The sequence below is a fragment of the Macaca thibetana genome, chromosome 20 (genome assembly GCF_024542745.1).
Source record: "Macaca thibetana thibetana isolate TM-01 chromosome 20, ASM2454274v1, whole genome shotgun sequence".
NCBI lineage: Eukaryota > Metazoa > Chordata > Mammalia > Primates > Cercopithecidae > Macaca > Macaca thibetana.
Window position 1 is genome coordinate 33,876,438 of NC_065597.1, and position 23,309 is coordinate 33,899,746.

At 52.9% G+C, this 23,309-nt stretch overlaps 1 protein-coding gene across 2 annotated transcripts in view; it reads left to right on the top strand.

Moving 5' to 3' along the window:
- Window positions 1-929: 929 nt before the first annotated feature.
- The window catches only part of CNGB1 (cyclic nucleotide gated channel subunit beta 1), an 89,501-nt gene continuing 67,121 nt past the window's right edge, over window positions 930-23,309 (top strand). The window contains exons 1-13 of one of the 2 annotated variants that reach the window (XM_050772874.1): window positions 930-1,586; window positions 5,295-5,461; window positions 8,028-8,085; window positions 8,372-8,444; window positions 9,479-9,569; window positions 9,671-9,701; window positions 9,931-9,976; window positions 11,621-11,696; window positions 11,993-12,041; window positions 12,458-12,635; window positions 14,059-14,134; window positions 15,222-15,258; window positions 22,231-22,390. In XM_050772874.1, coding sequence (XP_050628831.1) covers window positions 5,303-5,461; window positions 8,028-8,085; window positions 8,372-8,444; window positions 9,479-9,569; window positions 9,671-9,701; window positions 9,931-9,976; window positions 11,621-11,696; window positions 11,993-12,041; window positions 12,458-12,635; window positions 14,059-14,134; window positions 15,222-15,258; window positions 22,231-22,390 — 1,034 coding nt within the window. In that variant the 5' untranslated portion in view covers window positions 930-1,586; window positions 5,295-5,302. The remainder of the gene's footprint in view (window positions 1,587-5,294; window positions 5,462-8,027; window positions 8,086-8,371; window positions 8,445-9,478; window positions 9,570-9,670; window positions 9,702-9,930; window positions 9,977-11,620; window positions 11,697-11,992; window positions 12,042-12,457; window positions 12,636-14,058; window positions 14,135-15,221; window positions 15,259-22,230; window positions 22,391-23,309) is intronic. The other variant, XM_050772875.1, reaches the window with a different exon arrangement.

The following is a 23,309-nucleotide window of genomic DNA, read 5'->3' on the forward strand; positions in this document are numbered from 1 at the left end:
CTACCTCATCATAGGGGCCTGCCTACCTACCCCCACTGCCCTCCACAACACACGCTTCTGCCCTGTTTCTTTTATGGCACTTAGCATAATTTGCAATATTCTTTATTTGTCAGTAATCTCCTCCATTGGAATGTAAGCTCCATGAGGACAGAGCCTATGTCTGTCTTGCTCAGTGTGCCAAGGCTGACACACTGCCAGGCACAAAGGAAGAGCTCTAGGCCAGGTGCAGTGGCTCACATCTGTAATCCCAATACTATGAGAGGCTGAGGCAGGAGGATTGCTTGCATTCAGGAGTTTGAGACCAGCCTGGGCAACACAGCGAGACCCTTGTCTCTAAAAAAAAATAGAAATTAGCCTGGCATGGCAGCACACATGAGTCGTCTGCTACTCAGGAGGCTGAGATGGGAGGATCACTTAAGCCTGAGACGTTGAGACTGCAATGAGCCATGATCCCACCACTGCACTTAGCCTGAGTGACAGAGAGAGACCGTGGCTTAAAAAAAAAAAAAAAAGAAGAAGAAGAAGAGGCCGGGCGCAGTGGCTCACGCCTGTAATCCCCTCACTTTGGGAGGCTGAGACGGGCAGATCACGAGGTCGGGAGATCAAGACCATCCTGGCTAACACGGTGAAACCCCGTCTCTACTAAAAAAATACAAAAAACTAGCCGGGCGAGGTGGCGGGCGCCTGTAGTCCCAGCTACTGGGGAGGCTGAGGCAGGAGAATGGCGTGAACCCGGGAGGCGGAGCTTGCAATGAGCTGAGATCCGGCCACTGCACTCCAGCCTGGGCGACAGAGCGAGACTCCGTCTCAAAAAAAAAAAAAAAAAAAAAAAAGAAGAAGAAAGAAAGGAAAGAAGGAACTCTAGAAATGGTTCAGGTAATTAAATCAAGTCCTTCGCCTTTGCCAAATATCCCTCAGAGCCTCCACACTGAGCCCCTCTTCCTTGGGCCCTGTCCCCTTGTGCCCTCTCCTCCTAGATCTCTGTATCCCTTCTAGTGTCCAGCCTCAGTTCACAGTGCAGGTCAGATGCCTCAGTCATCTGCCAGGCCTTGGATTCATCCTCAAGGCCTAGCCCTGGGACACAGCCTTTCTGGCAGAGCCCAAGGCAGGGGAGCCAGAAAGAATCTGCCTGCGTCCTGGCCTGGGGACTGGAGAGTTGGGATACGCCTCTTGCCACGGCTGAGTGGAAGCTGACAAGCCCCTGCCACCTTGAAGAGTCTCCAGGCATCACATGGGAACTCCAAGCTGTTATTCTCCCATCAGCCACTCTGTGTCTTGGCCAAGGTGTGTGGGAAGCCAGGCCCCTGGTAACCCGGGCAGGTCCCCTGGCAACCCATGGTGCTCCAAACCTGGGCCATGCAGGGGCCCTTCCCTGGGGCCCACATCCTTGCTGGACCCTGGGAGTTGGAGGGTGCTGCTGGTTTCCTGGGCATCAACAGCCTCTTTTCTCCCCTGCCCCCATTCAGCGCCCGCTAATCCTTTGCACACGGCCCAGCTACTGCCAATTAATCTTCCTTGTGTCTGAGGGGCCAGCTACTAGTGGCAGCGAGAAGGCAATTCCTGGCTGGCGGTTGGCATCTGAGCAGGTAACTCAGGATGAGGGGGAGGCTCGGTGGGACCCCGAGGGGATCCCCATGTTCTCCCTCTAGAAAGGCATTTAGGCAGGACCAAACTGGCATGGTGGGAAACCTGCGGCTTCCCTCTCTCTGGTGGAGCTCAGACTTTAGCGTGCAGCAGAATTTTCAGGACAGCTTGTGCAATGCAAATTCCTAGGTCCCCCAGGAGGGCTTGAGGGACCTAGGAATCTGTATTTTCATCAGCTCTCCAGAAGATTCTGGAAATACTGGTGGTGCAACACCATAGCTCCCCAAGCTGCCACTCGTGGGCCCCCTTCCCTCCTGAGCCTCCCTCATCAAAGTGCGGTCAGCAGGGACACGGGAGAAAGATGGGAGGGACCTGTAAAAATTCTCATTTAGGAGGAAAAAGAAAAATGGGGGATCAGGGAGGCTTCCTTAGTCATTTCCAGAAGGTTTAGAAATGCAAGCCAGAATTGCTGCCTGCTGGGAAGGGTCTACAGGCCTGGCCCGCAGAGGAGGCCAACACTCGGCAAACGCCACGACCACCTGGGAATAGATGTGGGGCAGCTGGAATCGGGCAGACCTGAGTGTAAACTCAGCTTGGCCACTGCTGGCTGTGCTGCTTCAGGCGATTCTGTTGACCTTTCTGTGCTGCATAATGAAAATTCTTATTTTACTGAGTGCAGGGGCGGGGCGTGGTGGTGAGAGCGAGGATGAGTATGATCGTGAGTAGAATGCACTTAGCTCAGCCCTGGCTCTTGGGGCTGCCTGTGGCTGGCTGGGGTCAGTGAAATCTGCCATCCCAACGTGTGAGCTCTGGCAGTCCAGACTTGGGAAAACATTGTGTCTGCGCCCCCACCTTCAGGGAAATGGAAGACCGGAGGGGTCATGTCTGCCCCAAGTTCACTTTTTGGGAGGCTCAGCCAGGGATCTGACACTTAGAGCTCTGTTCCCACCACAGCCTCTCATGGGAGAGGCTGCGCTGCTGATGCCAGAGCGGGAACAGAGGTCAGGGCTGTAAGTAGAGCGCAGGCAGCATAGCCGCGGGCTCTGGGGAGCTGGGCTTGGCCTGGGCTGCCCTCTTCAGCTGGGGCCAGGGTCCCTGGCAGAAAGGGGCATACAGACACTCTGCCAAAGCCTGGGTTGCCCATGGCTGGGAGAGGGGTGGGGCACACTCATGTGGGACAAGAGCACATCTAGGGCTAGGAGTTAGCACACACTGACCTGCACACTGCCCACTGGCCAGGCCATCCTGCAGGGGTTCAGTCATAAGGGCTGGGGCTCCCCATTCCCCAAACAGAAATCAACCAGAAACAACCTGTATAAGATAGGACTGAAATAACACAGTAAACCATGAAAAAAGGCTTACCTGGCATTTTATCTTTTTCTTTCTTTTTTTAAAATATAGCACTATAAGCATTTTATTTTATTTTTGAGACAGGGTCTCACTCTGTCGGCCAGGCTGGAGTGCAATGGTGAGATCTTGGCTGACTGCAACCTCCAGTTTTTGGGCTCCAGTGATTCTCGTGCCTCAGCCTCCTGAGTAACTGGTACTACAGACGTGTGCCACCATGCTGGGCTAACTTTTTGTATTTTTGGTAGAGACAGGATTTCATCATGTTGCCCAGGCTGGTCTTGAACTCCTGAGCTCAAGCCATCCGCCTGCCTCAGTCTCCTAAAGTGCTGGGATTACAGGTGTGTGTCACCACGCCCAACCTTTTTCTTTTTTTGGAGGAGTCTCACTCTGTCACCCAGGCTGGAGTGCAGTGGCGCAATCTCTGCTCACTGCAACCTCTACCTCCCGGGTTCAAGCGATTCTCCTGCCTCAGCCTCCGGAGTAGCTGGGATTACAGGCACGCACCACTGTACCCAGCTAATTTTTGTATTTTTAGTGGAGATTGGGTTTCACCATGTTGACTAGGCTGGTCTCAAACTCCTGACCTCAGGTGATCTGCCTGCCTTGGCCTCCCAAAGTTCTGGGATTACAGGAGTGAGCCACCATGCCAGGCCCACTTTTTTTTTTTCTTTTTTTTTTGAGACAGGATCTTGCTTTGTCACCCAGGCAGAAGTGCAGTGGCATGGTCACTGAAGCCTCGACCCCCTGCCTCAGCCTCCTGAGTAGCTGGGACTACAGGTGCACACCACCACAGCAAGATTTTTTTTTTTTTTTTAAATAGAGATAGGGTCTTGCTATGTTGCCCACGGTGGTCTTGAGCTCCTGAGCTCAAGTGATCCTCTCATCTTGGCCTGCCAAAGTGCTGGGATCACAGGCATAAGCCACTGCACCCAGCCCATTTTACCTTAAAAATTTTAAAAATGATAAACATAGGTTAATTTTATCTTAAAACAGATTTTCCACTCATGTATTACTCATAATGAATATTTTTACTTATGAAATTATGCAGTACATGCATATTACACAATTAATGTTTTCATTTGATACCATGTAATAGTCATAGCCAACATTTATTAAGCCCTTGGCATGTGCCAATCACTGTTCTGAGTATGTTCCACTTATTATTATTATTGAGACAGGATCTCACTCTGTCACCCGGGCTGGAGTGCAGTGGCACGATCTTGGCTCACTGCAACCTCCACCTCCTGGGTTCAAGTGATTCTTGTGCCTCCGCCTACTGAGTAGCTGGGATTACAGGTGCCCGCCATCATGCCCAACTAATTTTTGTATTTTTAGTAGACATGAGGCTTCCCCCATGTTGGCTAAGCTGGTCTGGAACTCCTGGCCACAAGTGATCCGCCCACTTCGGCCTCCCAAAGTGCTGGGATTATAGGCGTGAGCCACTGCGCTTGGCCTAAGTATGTTACACTTATCAATTCATTTTATCTTCACAATTAACCCATGAGGTAGGTACTATTAATATCCCTATTTTACCGACAAGCAAACTGAGGCACAGAGACATTAAGTGATCTGCTCATGACTTGACTTCAGAGCAGGCACATCTTCTTGCTAGCTCGGTTAGACTGCTTCTTTCTTTTTAATGCCCCCGTAATAGTCCATTATTGGATATAGTGTAACTTACTTAATACATGCCTCTCTTACAGATGAACATTTAGGTACATGTAAGTACTTTCCAATAACCAATCGCCTCTTGATGAATATTTGGGTGTTTTTCATTTTTGCTATAACAACCAGCTTCTTTGTACACATATATTTATGGCCTTGAGTAATTCTATAAGGTAAATACCTAGAGATAAAATTGCAGAAATATATATGCACACATATATCTGTGTATATATGTAATATATATGTGTATATGTATATCAAATATATATGTGTGTATATATATTATATATTTTTTGAGACAGGGTCTCACTCTGTTGCGCAGGCTGGAGTACAGTGGTGCATTATGACTCACTGCTGCCTCGACCTCCTAGGCTCAAATGATCCTCTCACCTCAGCCTCCTGAGTAGCTGGGACTACAGGAGTGAGCCACTACACCTGGCTAATTTAAAAAATATTTTGTAGAGACGAGGGTCTCGCTATCTTGCCCAGGCTGATCTCAAACTCCTGGGTTCAAGCAATCGGTCCACCTCAGCCTCCCACATTGCTGGGACTACAGGTGTGAGCCACCGCACACAGTTGAAATATTTTTAAAGTTGATGAAGGAAAAGGAAATGTACAACTCACAAGAGTGGTCCATAAGTGGCGGGAGCAACTGTGAGTGCTCCAGGGAGGGCTAAGGACACTGTCTCCTACAGGTGTCAGGATGTTGGGCTGGGTCCAGAGGGTGCTGCCTCAGCCCCCAGGAACCCCTCGGAAGACCAAGATGCAGGAGGAAGAGAAAGTGGAACCAGAGCCAGAGCTGGAGGCAGAGGTGGAACCAGAGCCAAACCCTGAGGAGGCTGAGACAGAGTCCGAGTCCATGGTGAGAGGTGGAGGGGGAGGAGGGGCAGGCCGGCCTTGCTGCTCAGGGTCTTCCCAGTTTGGGCCACCTGCTCTCCAGGGACCTTCTACAGTGGAAAAGGTTAGCATCAGAAGGAAAAGTGAGGGTCACAGGGTCCCACACTTGTTCAAATGAGAAAACTCAGGTTCAGACAGTGGATAGGGCTGGCCCAAGACTAACATTTTCTGTAAAAGGCTAGATAGTAAATATTTTAGGCTTTGTGGGTGATGCTATCTCTGTTAATTACTCAATTCTGCGATTATAGTGTGAAAAAAGTTATAGGTAGTGCATGAATGAATGAGCATAGCTGGGTTCCAATACAATTTTATTTATAAAAACGAGCAATAGCCTAGATTTGGCCCACAGGCCGTATTTTGCTAACCTCTGGAGTTCAGAACAGAGCTACTCACAGGAGCCAGTCCATGAACTGTTTATTACTAGTCCATGATGGTTAAGCAGTTTGTACCAGAATGTAAATCTACTCTGTAGCTAAGTACACCGATTAGTTTAGTTGCTATTTATTTTGTACCAAGACTTTCTCAATGAAGGAAGCAGTGCATTGATAAACATTCTGGTGCAAACTGCTTAATCATCATGGACCATTAACAATTTGCAGACTGGCATGGATCCATAGGCCACACTGTGGAGAACTCTTCCTCTGCAACCCATCCATTCAGGAGGTGGATGACAACTAATTCAGCAGCTCAATTCGACAGATGTGATTGAGCTTCTAATTGATGCCAGGCCCTGTGGTCAGTGCTGAAAGCATAAAGATGAATAGGCCTTGCCCCGGGGGGTCAGCAGACAAGAGCCCAGCCAGTTCATTCTGCCAAGAGACACAGGTGGGGAGGAGGGAATGTGGTGAGCCCCAACATTGGCCTCAGCTCTCCCCTTCTTGGGGAGCCAGAAAAGTGTGTCAGATCAAACAGTGGGAGCTCAGAAGAGGGACAGTCATCTTCACTTTGGAGATTGGCGGCTGATGGGGGAGAGCTTTTTAGACGCAGAGGATGGAGCAGAATTTTAACCCAGGGAGATGGTGATGCTGGGCATTCCTGGCAGAGGAAAGGCTGTTACTAGAGAAGGGCAGGGTGTGTTTAGGAAACAGGTATAGCGTGTGTGTATGCATGTGTATATGTTGCATGTATATACACGTATATGTCATATATGTGTAGTGTGCTCTTGGTATGTCTGTGTCTGCACATATGTATTTGCAAATTGGGTGTGCATGACAATGTATGTGAGCATATATGTACATGAATGCATGTGTATGTGTTTGCACATATGTTTCTGTGCACATGTATTAGTATGTCTGTGGTTCCATGTGTTTGTGTGACATGCTAGTGTGTATGTGTATGTGTCTACATATTTCTGAGTATGTGAGTGTACTCATGTATTTCTATGTGTATGCATGTTTGTGTGTCTGTGACTGTGTCATGTGTATGTGTATATACACATAGTTGTCTCCACATGTGTATATATACACATTTTGTGTCTGTGCATGGATGTTCATGTATGTTTAGATGCAGAAATCTGTGTGTATGTGCATATCCATATGCACATGCTTGTGTGTATTTGCAAATATGCAAGTGTGTGACTGAGCATATGTGTGTATACACATATTTCTGCACTTGTAATCATATGCAATGTACCTATGCATATGTGCATGTTGTGTGTCTCTACACCGGCAGGCATATGCATGTGTGTATCTGTATGCATGCATGTGTGTATATGCATGTTTGCATATGACTGTATGCACATATATGTGTGTTGGGGCATGTATGCATATGTACACACACATGTATATGTACATATGTTTTTGCCTGTACATGTGTGCACATGCACTTATTTTTGTGTCTGCACATGTGTGTATATATGCATGTTGATATTTGTGTGTCACTGTATGTATGCATATGTATGTGTACATACGCTCATATTGTATGTCTGTTCATGTATGTATGTGAATGAGAGTGAGTATGCTCACATTTGTGTGTATGTGTGTGCATGTATGTTTGTTTGTACATACACATATGTGCATGTCGTAGCAGGAGGTGTAGCTGCAGAGGCAGGTGAAAGGCAGATAGCAGAGGCCAAACTCCAGCTGGCTACTAGGGAGGAATGGAAAGTTTGGGCCAGAAGGAGAGGGAGCGCCCTGGTGGGGGATGAGGGGCGTGGACTCCTCCCATCTCCCTCTTCCCCTCAGCCTGCCTCAAGACTTCATAACTATCTCTAAATGGTCCTCTCCCCTCTCAGGCCACTAAAGTGGGGCAGCCTCCTGGGGATATTTTAGGCCTGGGAGGCTGGGAGGCCACCTTGGACCTTGGGGGCTGTGAGGGCCCCCAGCCCCAGATGAGGGGTCCCTGGGGCTAGGAGGAAGGGAGTATCCCAGGTGGAAGGTAAGGCCACCAGGATTTACAGAGACCATGCTGAGGAAAGAGCTGTTCGGGTCTTTTGTGGGGCAGGGATCCCTTGAGGGAGAATCAGGGGCTGCCCCTGTCCAAACCAGGCTGGTCTCACCTAGGGCTTACCTGGCCGTGTTCGAACCCTCTAGCCCCCCGAAGAGTCACTCAAGGAGGAGGAAGTGGCTGTGGCGGACCCAAGTCCTCAGGGTGAGTGAGAGTGCGGAAGCCCAGGCTGGCAGGGCAGGAGGGCCGGCATTCTCCCCCTGGAGCCTCGCAGAGCCCACGAGGTTGGCAGACCCATTTCGCAGATAAGGAAACTGAGGCTCAGAGAAGCTAAGGGTGGGCTCCCGGAGACTTCAGTTGATCTGAGCTGGAGCCTGGCTTTCTGACCCCTTGGGGGCTCTCTCTGCTTCCCTGACTTGATCTCCCCAAGCAGGGTAGAAATGGGCCTCTCTGAGGCCCTAGATCTGAAGGATGAGAGATTCTTTTCCAGAGACCAAGGAGGCTGCCCTTACTTCTGCCATATCTCTCCAGGCCCAGGGTGCTGAGAGTTCTGAAATGAACAGGTACTTTACCACCCTCCCCTCTCTTCAGGGCCAACCTGCCCCCGACTCCCCTCCTAGCTAGGGAGCCCTAGGGATGGGGGGTGGATGAGTACTGCCCTCAGCTCTGCTGTCATTCTGGGGAAAGCCCTGGGACATCCTGGGAATTGGCTGAAGTGAGCTTCAGGTGGATGGTGGGCTCTCCCACAGTAAGCCTGAAGCTCCCAGTTTGTAATTTCTGCTGGAAATCCAGAGTCATGCATTCATCTCCATTCACCCCATTCATTCATTCCTTCACTCATTCATTCATTAGACTGCTGGCTCCTTGAGGGCAGGGCAATGTGACCAAAAGAAACAGTGGGTCAGAGCTGCCTAGTGAGCGCCCCTGTACAGGGGGCCGGATGTTTCTCAGTGCTCGGGTGAGATGCAGGCCCAATGGGGTCAGAACTTCTGCTTTTCCCAGAGAAGCCAGAAATCCAGGCTTTTGCATGGAATCTCCCAGTTGGTTCAGACATTTCACACCATGGTGCTTGGGGCCTGAGCATGGCTGGGGCTGGGCTGGCCTCAGGCAGGGAGGCTGTGACCTTCACATTTAGGCTGCTCAGCCTCTGCCACAGCATTACACTGGCAGCAAACCTTGGCCCTTTGGGAGCATGATATGTGCTCAGAGCAGGACAGTGGGAGGCAGGAGGAGAGGAAAGTCAGCTGCTCTGTCCTAAGCATCCATGGGGGTGGACTCCGAATGGCACCCGGTCTGCCTGGCCTCATGAAGCAGCAGCATCCCCCATTTTCCAGAGAAGCACATGGAGTTTCTTGGGGAGGAGATGGGTCTGAATCTCCCAGTGGGGAGACAGTGGTTTAGGATTCAAGCCAAGTTCTTTCGGACACTGGACTTGCCTTGGGCCAGTGGTACATGTAGGTACTTTCCAATAACCACACCACACACATACAGATGACAGTGACACTCAGGGACGGGGACTCACCTAGTGTCTTGGGCCTCGAGGGCCTCATTGAGCTAGGGGAAGTTGGCGGCAGGCTGGTGTCTCTGTCCATCGCAGTCCCAGCCGCAGGGTGCTGACCTGGCTCATGAAGGGCGTGGAGAAGGTGATCCCACAGCCTGTCCATAGCGTCACAGAGGACCCGGCTCAGGTACTGCTGGGGCTGGAGGCTGAAGGGGCTGGGTCGGAGAGGGGCTGTGGGGAGGCTGCCCTTGGGCTCCCCGCCCATGTCTATCTATCTGTCCCTGGCAGATCCTGGGGCACGGCAGCACTGGGGACACAGGTAAGACCAAGCGGCAGGATAGCTTTTCAGCGGCAGGGCTGAGGGGCTGAGGGGTTGCTGGGATGGGCCCTGCCCCTTGGGAGCCTCTGCCCAGGCCAGATCTTCTCATCTGATCGACCCTGAGTTCGAGCCTGGGATTGAGTTGGGCTCTCGGTGCCCACTCCAGGCTGCCCAGGGGGCTGGGGCAGGTCTGCTACTGACTGCCTTTCTGTATTTTCTGACCCTGCAGGGTGCACAGATGAACCCAATGAGGCCCTCAAGGCCCAATACATGAGGTGAGTCCCTGTCCCTGAGTGTCACTGTCATCTGTATGTATGTGGTAGGAGTAACAGGGCCTTGGGTTCAGGAGCAGGGTCTGTTACCACCTCAGGGTATGACCTTGGATGTGCCTCCCGTCTCCTCTATGCCTGTTTCCAGCCATAGAATGGGGACAGTGGACCGTGTGCTGCTCATAGTTTGTGGCAGAAGGTCCCTGGGTGCACCCAGGGATGACTGAGAGGCCCCTGGGTGGGGCCACCCTCTGAGAATGGGGAGGGGCAGGGATGAGCTCCTCACAGGTGGGCTTCATGTAAGTAGGCTCCGTGTGGAGCCTGGAAGCAGGGCTTGGCTCACTGTGGGGGACATCAGGGTGCCCAGGCTGGCCTCAGTGTCTGACCTCTCAGAGCTGACTCAGGGAGGGGTGGCTGCCCCATCAGTAAGGGTGGCAGGCTGGCGGGGGGACTCTGGCAAAGAGGGGAGCCAGGGAGCTCCGAGAAGGGGTCCTGCTCAGTTTCAACTGCCTCTTCCTTGCAGGTGTTTAGGCCCTGTGTGGCCAGGTCCTCCAGGTTTTCAAGAGAAGCTAGAAATCTAGCTTTTTATGTAAACCCCTCAAATTTTAATCAAGAAGTTTTCAGGACACTGTAGACTTCCAAAGTAAGCTTGAAGCTCCCAGTTTGTAATTTCTGCTGGAAATCCAGAGACATGCATTCATCTCCATTCACCCCATTCACCCCATTCATTCATTCCTTCACTCATTCATTCATTAGACTGCTGGCTCCTTGAGGGCAGGGGCTTTTGTCCTGGTCACTACTGAACCCTTGGTGCCCGGCACAGCACCTACCAGAGTGAGGACTCAGCACACACAGGACAAATGCATGCATGAATGAACATACTTGTATATAATCACACACTTCATTCATTCATTCATTCATTCATTCCTTGCTGCAGCTTGCTCTCTGTGTCTTTTGGTCCCCTACTTCCTTCTGAGATGTGCGCTGCTGATTCCAAAGACCATGAAAGCAATTTAGGATGAGGGCACCTAGAGGACTCACCAGCCTTCTTTTGGGCCATACTTGGGGGAACCGGTTGTCCTGGGAACATGGTGCCTCCCTGAAGAGAGTGGGGCTTCCCAGAGGCCAGATGGATTTGGGATCCAATGCTTGACCTTAGGACCAGCCACATAATTAATTTGCGGGGCCCCAGGCAAATGCAAATGCAGGCCCCTTAAAATTTTTTAAAAAATGTTTTCAGACTGTGACAGCAGAGTATGAAACCAAAACCAGGTCCTTTTAAGTCTAAGGCCTTGTGTGATGGCACAGGTCACACTCCCGTGCAGCCAGCCAGCCCTGTCTGTTCCAGCACAGGGAGCCCCCAGGACTGCACTCAGGTCCTCAAGCGGCTCTTGCCTCTCCTCTGATGCCTCAGGAAGCCACGGCTGTGGTTCCAGAGCCTGGTCCAGCCCTGGCTCAGAATTGGAGTCTGGCAGGATTTCCCCACCGCCTTGGGGCCCTTTGAGAGTTTCCAGGACAAGGCCGCCACTACGCAGAGCAGTGGTGGAGGCCATGGAAGGGCTGGTCCGGGGCGGGCCCCGCGGTGGGCTGTTAGGTAGTGCACTGACCTGTTCCCTCAGGGCGCTCTGCTGACCACTGGCCCCTCTGCAGGCCCGGGTCACGGCTGCTCCTGTGGCTGGAGCAGAATCTGGAGAGAGTGCTTCCTCAGCCCCCCAGATCCTCCGAGGTGAGCCAAGGAAGGGAGGGGCAGGGAGTTGAGTATATGGGGGGGGTTTCTGGGGCCCCAGGAGGGCCTGCCTCCTCCAGCAGGCTGTCCCCACCCCCCTGGAACTCAGGAGAGGGCGATGCCCCCCTTGGAGAGATGGGGAGGAGTGACTGCGAGAGGTGGCGGGGATTCAGAAGGAGAGACCCCCCAAGCCCCCCACTCACCAGCCTTGGGCCAGTGCACAGCTGGTAGTGGGGGTTGGGGAAGTGCACAGAGCTTGCTATGGCCCATGACATTGTGCCCTGTTTGTCACCCAGGTCTGGAGAGATGAGCCTGCAGTTGCTACAGGTGCTGCCTCGGACCCAGGTACAGGGAGGGGAGCTCAGGAGGGGGCTGCCTGGGATGGTCACGGGCTGGGCTCGGGGGTCAACTGGGCCCTGGAGAATCCCCTGGAGGCCCTTAGCCCCCACCCAGACTAGGATGGGGTTCAGGGCTTGCCAGGAGCAGGCTGCTGTAGGGGACACCAGAATCCCCTCCCCAGTCCAGACTGGGAAGCCAGAGTCCTGGAAGAGACGTGCGGGTCTTGGATAAGTCCCTTCCCCTCCCTGGGCCTCAGTTCCCTTGTCTGTCTGGTCTGTTTGAGGATAGGAATGGGTGAAGTGGTCCCAAAGGGCTCCCCATTCAGTCCTGTTAGTGCCTGAATCTGGCCCCTGTGCCCTTGAGGGGTTGGAGGAAGCCCTCAAGGGACGGCATCTCTAGCTCCTGCTTTCCCCGCTGTTTAGTGCCTCCAGGACGCCCCCAGGAAACAGGGCCCAAGCTGCAGGCCCGGGAGAGCGCCCCCCTGCCCACTGCCATCCCCCTGCAGCCCAAGGAGGAACCCAAGGAGGTGCCAGCTCCAGAGCCCCAGCCTAGCTCCCAGGCCCAGGCCTCCTCCCTGCCACCACCCAGGGACACTGCCAGGTGAGCCACCCTCAATGCTGCGCCTCCCACCAGGGAGCAGGATGAGTACCTAGTCCCTGCCCAACACCTAACCTCCAGGAAACCTGGAAGAAAATTCTACTGGACGTGTGCAGACCCCTTCCCAAGGCAGCCACATCAGCTTCGTGCCCTTTCCCACGTTTCTATGCATGTCCAAGCTTTCAAGCGTTGGGTACGTGTTTTTTTTTTTTTTTTCTTTTTTCTTCAACACATACCTGACAGGAGCAAACTATACCTACTCTTCTGCACTTTACTTTTTTTTTTTGAGACAGAGTCTTGCTCTGTCTCCCAGGCTGGAATGCAGTGGCACAATCTTGGCTCACTGCAACTTCTGCCTCCCAGGTTCAAGCAATTCTCCTGCCTCAGCCTCCTGAGTAGCTGGGATTACAGGTGCAGGCCACCACACCCGGCTAACTTTTGTATTTTTAGTAGAGATGGGGGTTTCACTGTGTTGGCCAGGCTGATCTAGAACTCCGGACCTCAAGCAGTCTGACCACCTCGGCCTCCCAAAGTGCTGAGATTACAGGCATGAGCCACCCCGTCTGGCTTGCTTCTTTTTTTTTCTTAACTTGAAAAATGTGTCTTAGAAGCTGTTTTATCCACACAGATCTTACTGCATTCTTTCTTTGACAGCTGCATTAAATGGATGCACCAGTTTTTATTTAACTACTCAGTGGACATTTACATTTGTTTTCACTCTTTTGCCACAATCAATAGCCCGTGCATGCATCACTGGGTTCACACACAAGTAAATCTGGAGGATAAATCAGTGGAAATGGAGTTCCTGGGCCAGAGGATACATGTATTTAAAATGGGATACAGGCTGGGTGCAGTGGCTCATGCCTGTAATCTGAGTACTTTGGGAAGCTGTGGGAGCAGGAGTTTGAGACCAGCCTGGGCAACATAGCAAGACTCCATCTCTACAAAAAAATTAAAACAAAAACAAAAACAAAAAACAGCCGGGCATGATGGCATGTGCCTGTAGTCCCAGCTGCTCAGGAGGCTGAGATGGGAGTGAGCTATGATCACACCAGCCTGGGCCACCAAGTCAAGAAAGAAAGAAGGAAGAAAAAGAGGAGGGAAGGAAGGAAGGAGGGAAGGAAATCAGGACAGGTGTTGCCACTTTCCATGTGTGAGATGCCCAAAATGCACTCCCTTCTGGGGATGGGTGGGAGGGTTGGGGGAGCCTGAGCTACCTGCTGGGGCCTGAACAGTAGCCAGAAGCTCACTTAGGGAGGGTGGAGGGCGGGGGAAATGGTTTTCAGGCTGGAAACCTGGGCTCTGGCTCCTGGCAGGCTCTGCCTTTTGGCAGGCTTGTTTTCTGCCTTGTGAATGAGTTGACTTTGGCCTCAGTTTCCCCACGACCCTTCCCACCTGGACACAGCACACTCTCTTCCACCCGCAGGCTGGTGGCGTGGGTCCTGCACAGGCTGGAGATGGCTTTGCCGCAGCCAGTGCTACATGGGAAGATAGGGGAACAGGTCAGTGCTGGGCGCATGAAGTGGGGGCCTTGGTGGTGGTAGGAGGGGTCTTGGGAACTCGGGTAAGGAGCAGGATGGTTGGCCTGTGTCCCTGGGGTGTGAAGGCACAGCAGGAAGAAGGGACCCTGGGTAGGAGCCCAGCTCCCCCAGCCTTCCTGTCTGCATGGCCCACGCTCATTCCACCCGCTCTGAGGCACAGTGGCCACAGGCCTGAGACGTGGTGGCCCAGCCCCTCCTGCCAGGGGTTCACAGTCAGTGGGGGAGGTCCTTCCATGGGGGAGCAGAGAGGACATGGGGCACAGAAATGGAGCCTCCTGGGAGCATCAAGGAAGGCTTCCCAGTGGAGGTGGCCTCCAAGCATTTGCAAAGGTCCGGAGATACGCAGATTCTGGGAAGAAGTAAGGCTCACAGGAGCCGGCAGGCCCTATGTGCACTCCTGATAGCCTAGGGCTCCAACATGAGTGGCCAGGGAGAGCACTCATGCACCCCGTCACCCTTTCCTCTCCTTCCTCATGAACCAGGAACCTGGCCCTTTTTTCTTGGGTGCAATTGAACGTCTTTATAGAAGCACCTGGAACTGGGAAGTGGGAAGCCTAATCTCTCTCTTGGCTGTGTGGCCTCAGCCCTGGCCCCTCTCAGAACCTCAGTTGTCCCAGCTGACCAATGGTCAGTTGTTTACAGAACTCTTTACCTGCATTTTCATACCCAGGGCTGTGAGAATGGAGGTAAACGGTTCTGTAAACAAAGCTGTCTAGGCCCCAGAGACAGGAAGGCCTGGCCAGGTCCTGGGTCTTTGTGTCACTGAAGGGCTCGGCCTGGCTCTTCTGAGCAGGTGCCCGCTGCTGTGGCTGTCTGGGGTCGCCCTCACCTTGATTCACTTGAGCCAAGGCTCGAGCTCTCAAAGCCCCCTCCCCCCACCTCAAATCCTTCACTGGCCCTGGGCACAGAGGGACTGTCTTCTCCATCCCGTGGGACAACTAAGGCCTGGAGATGTGGGTCAAGGTCATGTGCTGGAAGGGGTGGCCGAAACGGGGAGGCTGGTGAAGAGGCCATGGCAGGATTTTCCCTTTTTTCTCTCTCCATGCAGGAGCCTGACTCCCCTGGGATATGTGATGTGCAGACCAGTAAGTGACACATTACTGGGTCCCCATGTGCATATTAGGAAGGGTTGCTTGGTGTCCTTGGGTCTGACTGTATGTGGGCAAGGGGGCTGTCCCTGGCCAGACCTGGACTCACACAGGGGGCAGTTAGGGTCTCCTGAGCTGGAGCTGAGAGAGCCCTGTGCTCTGCAGGCCCTACCTCTGTTCAGCCTGGCCAGGTAGCCAGAGCCTGGCCCAGAGCCAGATGGTGGCTGGAGGCCCCGGGAGCCTGATGTCCAGCTTCTCTCCGGAGCAAACAGTCCCAGGGCTAAGTCAGATGAGCTCTCCTTCCTGCTGGTAATGCCCAGAGAGTTCCCATCCCCTGGCAGCTGGGCAAATGGGTTTGGCCAAGCTGAATGGAGAGGGGTGGGGGTCTCACTGGAGGAATCAGGCCCCACAGCCTCCAGCTCCCTTGAGCTGGAGGGGTCCCTGTCACCTGCGGCTGGGTTGGGGAGGCATGTGATGCCCTTTATCCCAGCCCTGAGCCAGGAATCGGGGACAGAGGACTGAGACCAGTCCCGAGCCAGGAATCGGGGACAGAGGACTGAGACCAGTCCCGAGCCAGGAATCGGGGACAGAGGACTGAGACCAGGAAGGGGCTGGAGGCAGGATCTGTTCTTTCTTCACTTCATGGCCTCCAGAGAGGCATGCGGTGAACAGGCATTCATCCATCCATCCATCCATCCATCCATTCATTCAGTACATAGTTAAGGATAGCCTACTATGTGCCAGGCCTGTGATGGGTTCTAGTTGTGAGCAGAGCTCAGGGGCTGTGGGTGGTGGTGTCCCCTGTTCCATCCTGGACACAAGCCCTTCAACCACAGGCCTCAGGGTGTCCCAGGGCTCTGAGTTCTGCCCTGTGTCTGCAAGGCTGTGTCCAGCCCCAGCCCCACTATGCTGATGGTGGTCTCCATGAGTGCCCTGAAGCTGGGGGTGGCCGCTGTGGCCTGGAGCACACACTGGCCAGTGCACTGTGGAGCTCAGGTCTGATGGAGAGGCATGGGGGGCGTTAGGGTTGATGGTAATCATGGCGATGACATGAGGAGAGCTGGCCTGTCTCAAAGCAGGGCATACGCAGTCTTTCATGAAAGCTCGTGGCCAACCTGGGGCAACAGAGCAGAGACCCTCATGGCTGTTGGGGCACGCAGGGGGCAGAGCTCAGAGAACCAAAAGCACCTGCCCAAGGTCACAGAGCAAATCGAGTCCACCTGGCCTGGCAGCCTCCGCTTAAAGGAACTAAAAACATTTCCTTGGGGGCAGAGAGCCTCCAGAGGGTCTGCATCTGAGGAACCAGAACCCTCTTCTCTTCCCCTCTGGAAGGAGGCGGGATTCTCCGCCAGCTGTGGCCAGGGCCTCCCTGCAATGTCTGGAGCATGTGGGTTATGGGTGGATGCTGGGTGGCCATGTGGGCAGGCTCATGGGGACAGGGTGGGGAGCTGGCTTGGTTTCCTTTTCTAGGGCTGCCATAACTGATGTGCACACACTGGGCAGCTTAGAACAACAGACACTGATTCTCCCACAGTGCAGGAGCCAGAAGTCCAGGGTCAAGGCTTTGGCAGGGTCGGCTCCTCCTGGGACTCTGAGCGAGACATGCCCGTGCCGCTCTCCTTGCTCCTGCTGGCCACTCGTGGTCCTTGGCGAAACTTGGCTTCTGGCTGTCCTCCAGTCCCTGCCTCCGTCTCTACACAGCCTTTACCTCTGTGTCTGTGTGTGTCAAGCCTCCCTCTCCGTTCTTTTAAAAGGACATCAGTCATTGGATTTAGGGCCCACCCTAAATCCGGGATGATCTCACTTTGAGATCCTTAACTTAATCACACCTGCAAAGAAGCTATTTCCAAATAAGGTCACATTCACAGGTAATGGGGTTAGGACTCGGAATTATCTTTTTGGGAGACACTGTTCCACTCACGTCCCATGTCATGGGGAGACTCTGAGGGGCTGGGGGTTATCTGTCCCCTACCCTCCCCATTCATTCACTCATCCACTCACTCACTCACTCACTCACTCACTCACTCACTCACTCACTCCTTCCGCCTGTCCACCCAGCCACCCACCCTGTCTTCTCCTTTGTTTCAGGGGTGATGGGAGCTGGAGGTCTCTGAAATAAGGGAGAAGGGAATCTGGGAGAGCTCAGATGGACACACGGATGGAAGGAAAGAAGGATGCCCTGAAGAGAAGACCTTCCGGGGGGAGGTGGCCACTGACACCCCACCCTATTTGAACAGCGAACCCCTCCCTGTCCACACACTCCCAGGCAGGACAAGGGGAGCCAGCGTCACCTGCACCAGCCCCAGAGCCTCCCAGACCAGAACAAGGGGAAGGCCAGCCATGCGCAGCCTGCAAGATTTAGGCTAGACAGCAGGACTTACCCCCAGAGGGCTGTGGAAAAGCCCCATAGCCGGGCGTGGTGGCTCACGCCTGTAATCCCAGCACTTTGGGAGGCTGAGGCAGGAGGATTGCTTGAGCCCGGAAGTTCGAGACCACCGTGGGCAACACACTGAGACCCTGTCTCTAAAAAACCTTTTTTTAATTAATAAATTAGAAAGCCCCATGGATGGATGACTCAGTATTGAGCATCTCTTTAAGAGGATGCGTGCACAGCTCCCAGTGTGGTACCTGGCACAGTCAGCACCTCGACAAGATACAGTTTTTTCCAGAAGAGGTTCTCCCTAGGCCTGGCCACACTCTCTCCTTCCAAGGCTTGGGGACGCCAGTGAGCAGCAACAAACGTTTTCATTAACATTAAAAGAGCGTAAATGAGCACATCAAACCTGTGATTGCATGATATTATTGCTTAGGATAAAGCTAAAAGAAGGGTTTAGATTTTAAAAGTGGGTGGACTGAATAGCCCTGGGCTTGGGGTATTGAGTTGCAGGAGGGGAGGAATTAGCCAGGGGTCCTGAGCCGGGGGTCCTGGCTCCCAGCTGGCCCACACGTGTCTGTTTGGGCCATGGAGTGATTTTAAAAATTAGAATTGATTGCCAACATTTAAAAATCAGGTAGCTTTACATGAAAAAATCCGGCTTCTCTCGAAAACTGGGTAGACCTGGCTGTAATGGGCCCACACGGTGCTTGTGAGGACAGTCTGGGCAGCTGCTGGCACCTGAAGGCAGGTGGCACCTGCCCCTTCATTTGTATACATCACCACACTGGCTGGGCAGGTCTTTGGATTCGAGATCCCTGAGGTCTCAAACTGGTGATGAGGTGGGGCAATCCCAGTAGAGGAAATAAAGTGTGGTATACAGGAGAGTAGTGGGACTTCAGCTAATGTGGAGCCCAGCATCCTTAATGCAGAAGATAAAACTAGAGAAGTTGGAGCCTGACTCTAGGAGACTAGGCTGTAGGCAATGGGGAGCCATTGAAGGTGATTGAGCAGGGGAGTAACTTCAGAAAGATTACTCTGAGGCTGAACAAGCTTTGAAGACAGGGAAAGCAATCAAAGCAGGGACCCTTCCAAGGCACCTGGGGCCAACTATGAAGAACGTCTTACCCCAGACTTTGTGATTAAAGAGTACTGGGAACTGGGAATCTGGTTCTGTTTTTTTCCCTCCCCTCCCCTCCCCTCCCTTCTTTTCTCCTCCCCTCCCTTCTCCTCTCCTCCCCTCCTCTTTCCTCTCCTCCCGTCCCCTTCCCTCCCCTCCCTTCTCCTCTCCTCTTTCATGACCAAGTAATGTTTATGGAAGAATCTGCTTTATTGAGAAGCACCTGCTTTCTCAGATGATTCTGATGACGGGGAGAGGCTGGGACCATACTTTGAGAAACACCCAGTGAGAGGTTAGTGCTTTGGGGCCAGGTGGGAGGAGATGTGAGCCTGGGCCAGGGAGAGGCAGAGGAAGGAGGTATCATGACCCAGGCCTGCCAGAAAGGGTGGAGGTTTGGAGTTAGGGCTCAGGCTTTGACAGAGACCCAGGGGTCCAGGTGGGTGCCTTAGCCTAGAATTCATGTGCCCAGGTTCCTGCCTGCTGATCCTGGAAGCAGGCGCTCCTTCCCACATGAAGCTGTTGACTTTCGTTCTTTTTTTTTTTGAGATGGAGTCTTGCTCTGTCACCAGGCTGGAGTGCAGTGGTGCGATCTCGGCTCACTGCAACCTCCACCTCCCGGGTTCAAGCAATGCTCCTGCCTCAGCCTCCCGAGTAGCTAGGACTACAGGCGCATGCCACGACGCCCGGCTAATTTTTGCATTTTTAGTAGAGAAAGGGTTTCACCGTGTTGGCCAGGATGGTCTTGATCTCTCGACCTCATGATCTGCCCGTCTCAGCCTCCCAAAGTGCTGGGATTACAGGCGTGAGCCACTGCGTCCGACCAAGACTGTTGACTTTCACCGGCCAGGGTCAGAACCTCATTTGACGGCCCTGAGGGCAGAGAGGCCACTGACCAAGAGGTGGCATGCCAGGGTGGAGTGGCAGTTTCTATGGGAACTGTAGCACTCATAGCTCCTGAACACCTCGGTAGGGCCGCAGAGAAGCTGGGCGAGCTATGACTCAGACACCTGTAGAGAGGGGTGGTCAGAGTTCCAGGGGTGGGCCAGGAGCTCCTGCACCAGGCCTTCTGGGGGCCTGCCCTGGGGGCTGTGTAGCAGCATACCCCATCCCTCCCCTTCCAGATTGGTAATCTTGGGTACTGTCCTCCTCTCAGAGCTGCAGAATCTTTAGCTGTAAAATGGGAACAGTATAGGACACGTCTTGCAGGCCTGCTGCAGAGATGAGAGGAGGAAATGAGGCCGAGCACAGTGGCTCTTGCCTGTAATCCCAGCACTTTGGGAGGTCAACGTGGGTGGATCACCTGAGGTCAGGAGTTCGAGACCAGTCTGGCCAATATGGTGAAACCCTGTCTCTACTAAAAATACAAAAATTAGCCAGATGTGGTTACAAGAGCCCGTAATCCCAGCTACTCAGGAGGCTGAGGCATGAGAATCGCTTGAATGGGAGGTGGAGGTTGCAGTGAGCCGAGATCGCACCACTGCGCTCAAGCCTGGGTGTCACAGTGAGACTCTGTCTCAAAAAAAAAAAAAAAAAAAAAAAAAAAAAGAAATGCTTATAAAACACCCATGCACTAAATAGGACCTAAAAAGAAAAGGTTAATGGAAAGGAAAGGCAGTGTGGAAGCAAGGACGGCATCAATTCTTAAGGACGGCACCCCTTAAGGAGTGGCCGCTGATGCCATGAGGCGCTCATGGGACACATTTGTCACCTGGGATAGTGTACTGGGAAAACGGGAGTCAGGGCACCTGGCTCTGCCTCCACCTTCCTGTGTAGCCTGGGACAAGACACTCAGCCTCTCTGAGCTGGCTCTCTTTAAAAGGGGGAAAGTGCCGTTCCTGCCCTTTGGGGCTGCTGTGAAAGCTCACGTGCTGTCAGGCAAGATGTTCTGTTCCCTGCATGTTCCCCGCTATGCCCAGGCAGGAACTGGCACCCCAAGGGGCTGCTTAGAGTGGAGACACTGCACCATTGCTGGACAGCAGCATAGACTAACCTGGACAACGCGTCCCACCACCGGATTCAGGGTCACACTTGGAGGAGCCTCCCTGACCAAACCCCAGTGGCATTTGCAGGGCCAGAGGAGCCGGAAGCAACCTGGAAACAGCTAGTTCGGGATGCGCTTGGGGCTTCCCTAGAGGGCAGGCAGCACCTCATCTGTGAGATAGGGCTAATATCTGTACCTAGAAGTGGGGAGATACATGCCTGGCAATAGGAAGCACCCCATAAAATAAGGTGTTTATCTCTGTCTCAGTTTGCTCATCTGTAAAATGGGGAGAAAAATATAAACGAGGGAAAATTAAATGGGGATGCTAATTATAATCTCGAAATGTTGATGTGAGGACTAATCGAGTTATTCCACGTAAACCACTCAGCACAGGTCCTGGCACATAGGAAGTGCTCAAAAATGCAGCTGCTCTTACTATTATTGTTGTTAATGCAACATTATGAACAATAACAGCCAAAGTCTCAGGATAAGACTTGAGGCCAGCTTCCATTTAAAGTCATCGTTACTACTACCCGGGTATGGTGGTTCATGCCTGTAGTCCCAGTTACTCAGAAGGCTGAGGTGGGAGGAATGCTAAAGCCCAGGAGGTCGAGGCTGCAGTGAGCCATAATTGCACTCATGCACTCCAGCCTGAGCGACAGAGCAAGACCCTGTCTCAACCACAAAAAAGTCACTATTACTAATTTATGTTTGGCTGAGGGCCACCAAGATCCCTGGAGCTTTTGGGGGACACCTGGCGTCCAGGCGTTGTCCTTTGTCACTGACACCAGCCTGGGGATAGGCGTAGGTTCCTGATGGACTGCTCTGCACTCCCTTTGAGCATCTGCCAAGCTCACAGGCCCAGGGTGTTTTCGTTGTCAAGGACCAGGATAGATGAAGAAATGTTGAAAATTAGACTCCCATCTGAAGGCGGGACCACCCCCATGAGGAAGTGGAGTTTCCCTGGAGGGTGGAGCCTCTAGACCCAGGAGGGAGGGAAGGACTCTCAGAAGCAAATGCTGAGCATATGGGCTTGCTGTCACCAGGGGGTGACATCTACAGAGCAGGAAGCTCTCTCTGCATCCCTCAGGACAATCCAGGCTACCTGCACCTGGACGTGGCCAGGTGGACCCTGAACCTGGGCCTTTTAGCATCCCTGTGATGCTGTGACTGGAAACATTGTTTCTGCCTCTGCACAAACCTTTAAGAAGGAGGCCCCAGTGAGAAACAGGTTCAACCATAATCAAAGCTCTGTCTCAAGAGGAAAAGGGGGGAAGATGATGGAGACAGAGTGAATGAGCACAGGCTCCAGCCCATCACCGGAACACCAATCTGGTCCCGCTGAAAATGGAAAGTGCCATTTCCCCACTGCCTGACTAAGCACTGAGGCACTGCTGGCCACAGCCAGGGCTCCCTGCGGGGTCCCTGGGACTCGGAGGCCCAAGCCCACTCCCCTGCACATCCCATAAATGGCTCTTCCTGTGTCCCCTGCAGTCAGCATCCTTCCTGGAGGGCAGGTGGAGCCTGACCTCGTCCTAGAAGAGGTTGAACCGCACTGGGAGGATGCCCACCAGGATGTCAGTGCCAGCTCGCAGGGTACAGAGTTGGTTCCAGCTTATGAAGAGGAGAACAAAGCCATGGAAAAGATGCCGAGGTGGGGAGTCTGAGAAGACCCTAAAAGATTAGTTATTGTTTGAGAAGGTACCAAACATGCAGTACCTTATCCCAAAGGTATAAAAAGGCACAGAGCAGGAACCAAACCTGCTTCCCCCTGCCTTCATACAGCCATCCTTCTCCCATGGGTATAATGGCTACCAGGTTCTTATGTGCCTCTCTAGAGACAGTCTGGGCATATGCAAGCTAACATCTCCCTCCTTTTTTCTTTCTGTACAGAAGGTAGCATAGCACACGTACCTATCTGCACCTTGCTATATTTATTCAGCGACATACCTTGAGGTCTTTCCACATTCAGGATATAGAGAGCATCTTCATTTTTCACTGCTGCATAGTATTCCATCATATGGCTGTACCATAATTTATTATTCACTATTGATGGACATTTAGGTTGGTTCCAAATTTTTGTTATTATGAACGATTCTGCAACAGGCACTCTTATATGCATGTCTTTGCACATGTGTGAATACATCTGCAGGAGATTTCTAGAGGGGAATTGTGGGTCATTGGTCGTGAGAATGTGGATTTGTGGTCATGACCACCAAGTCGCTTTCCATAGGGATGTCGCAATCTTTGTTCCTACTAGAGATGCTTGGTGACAGTGGGAGGTCTCGGGTTCTGAAGTCCATAACTTACATAGCTAAGATGGGGAAACTGAGGCCCAGAGAGGATCGGAGGCTGACCTAGGGTCACCACCAGGACAGTGGCTGGGACAGTCCCCTCATGCAGAGGAGAGGGTTTGTTGCCAGAGAGAGTTCAGAGTTGCTCAGGTGGGGCTCCCCAGGTTGAGCCTTGGTTGGAAAGTCCAGGTCTGGGCTCAGGAGTCATGGGACATCCTACAGAAAATGGGGGCAAGAGGTAGACTTAGCGGGGCAGCTTCAGGGGGACTCATCTCCTGC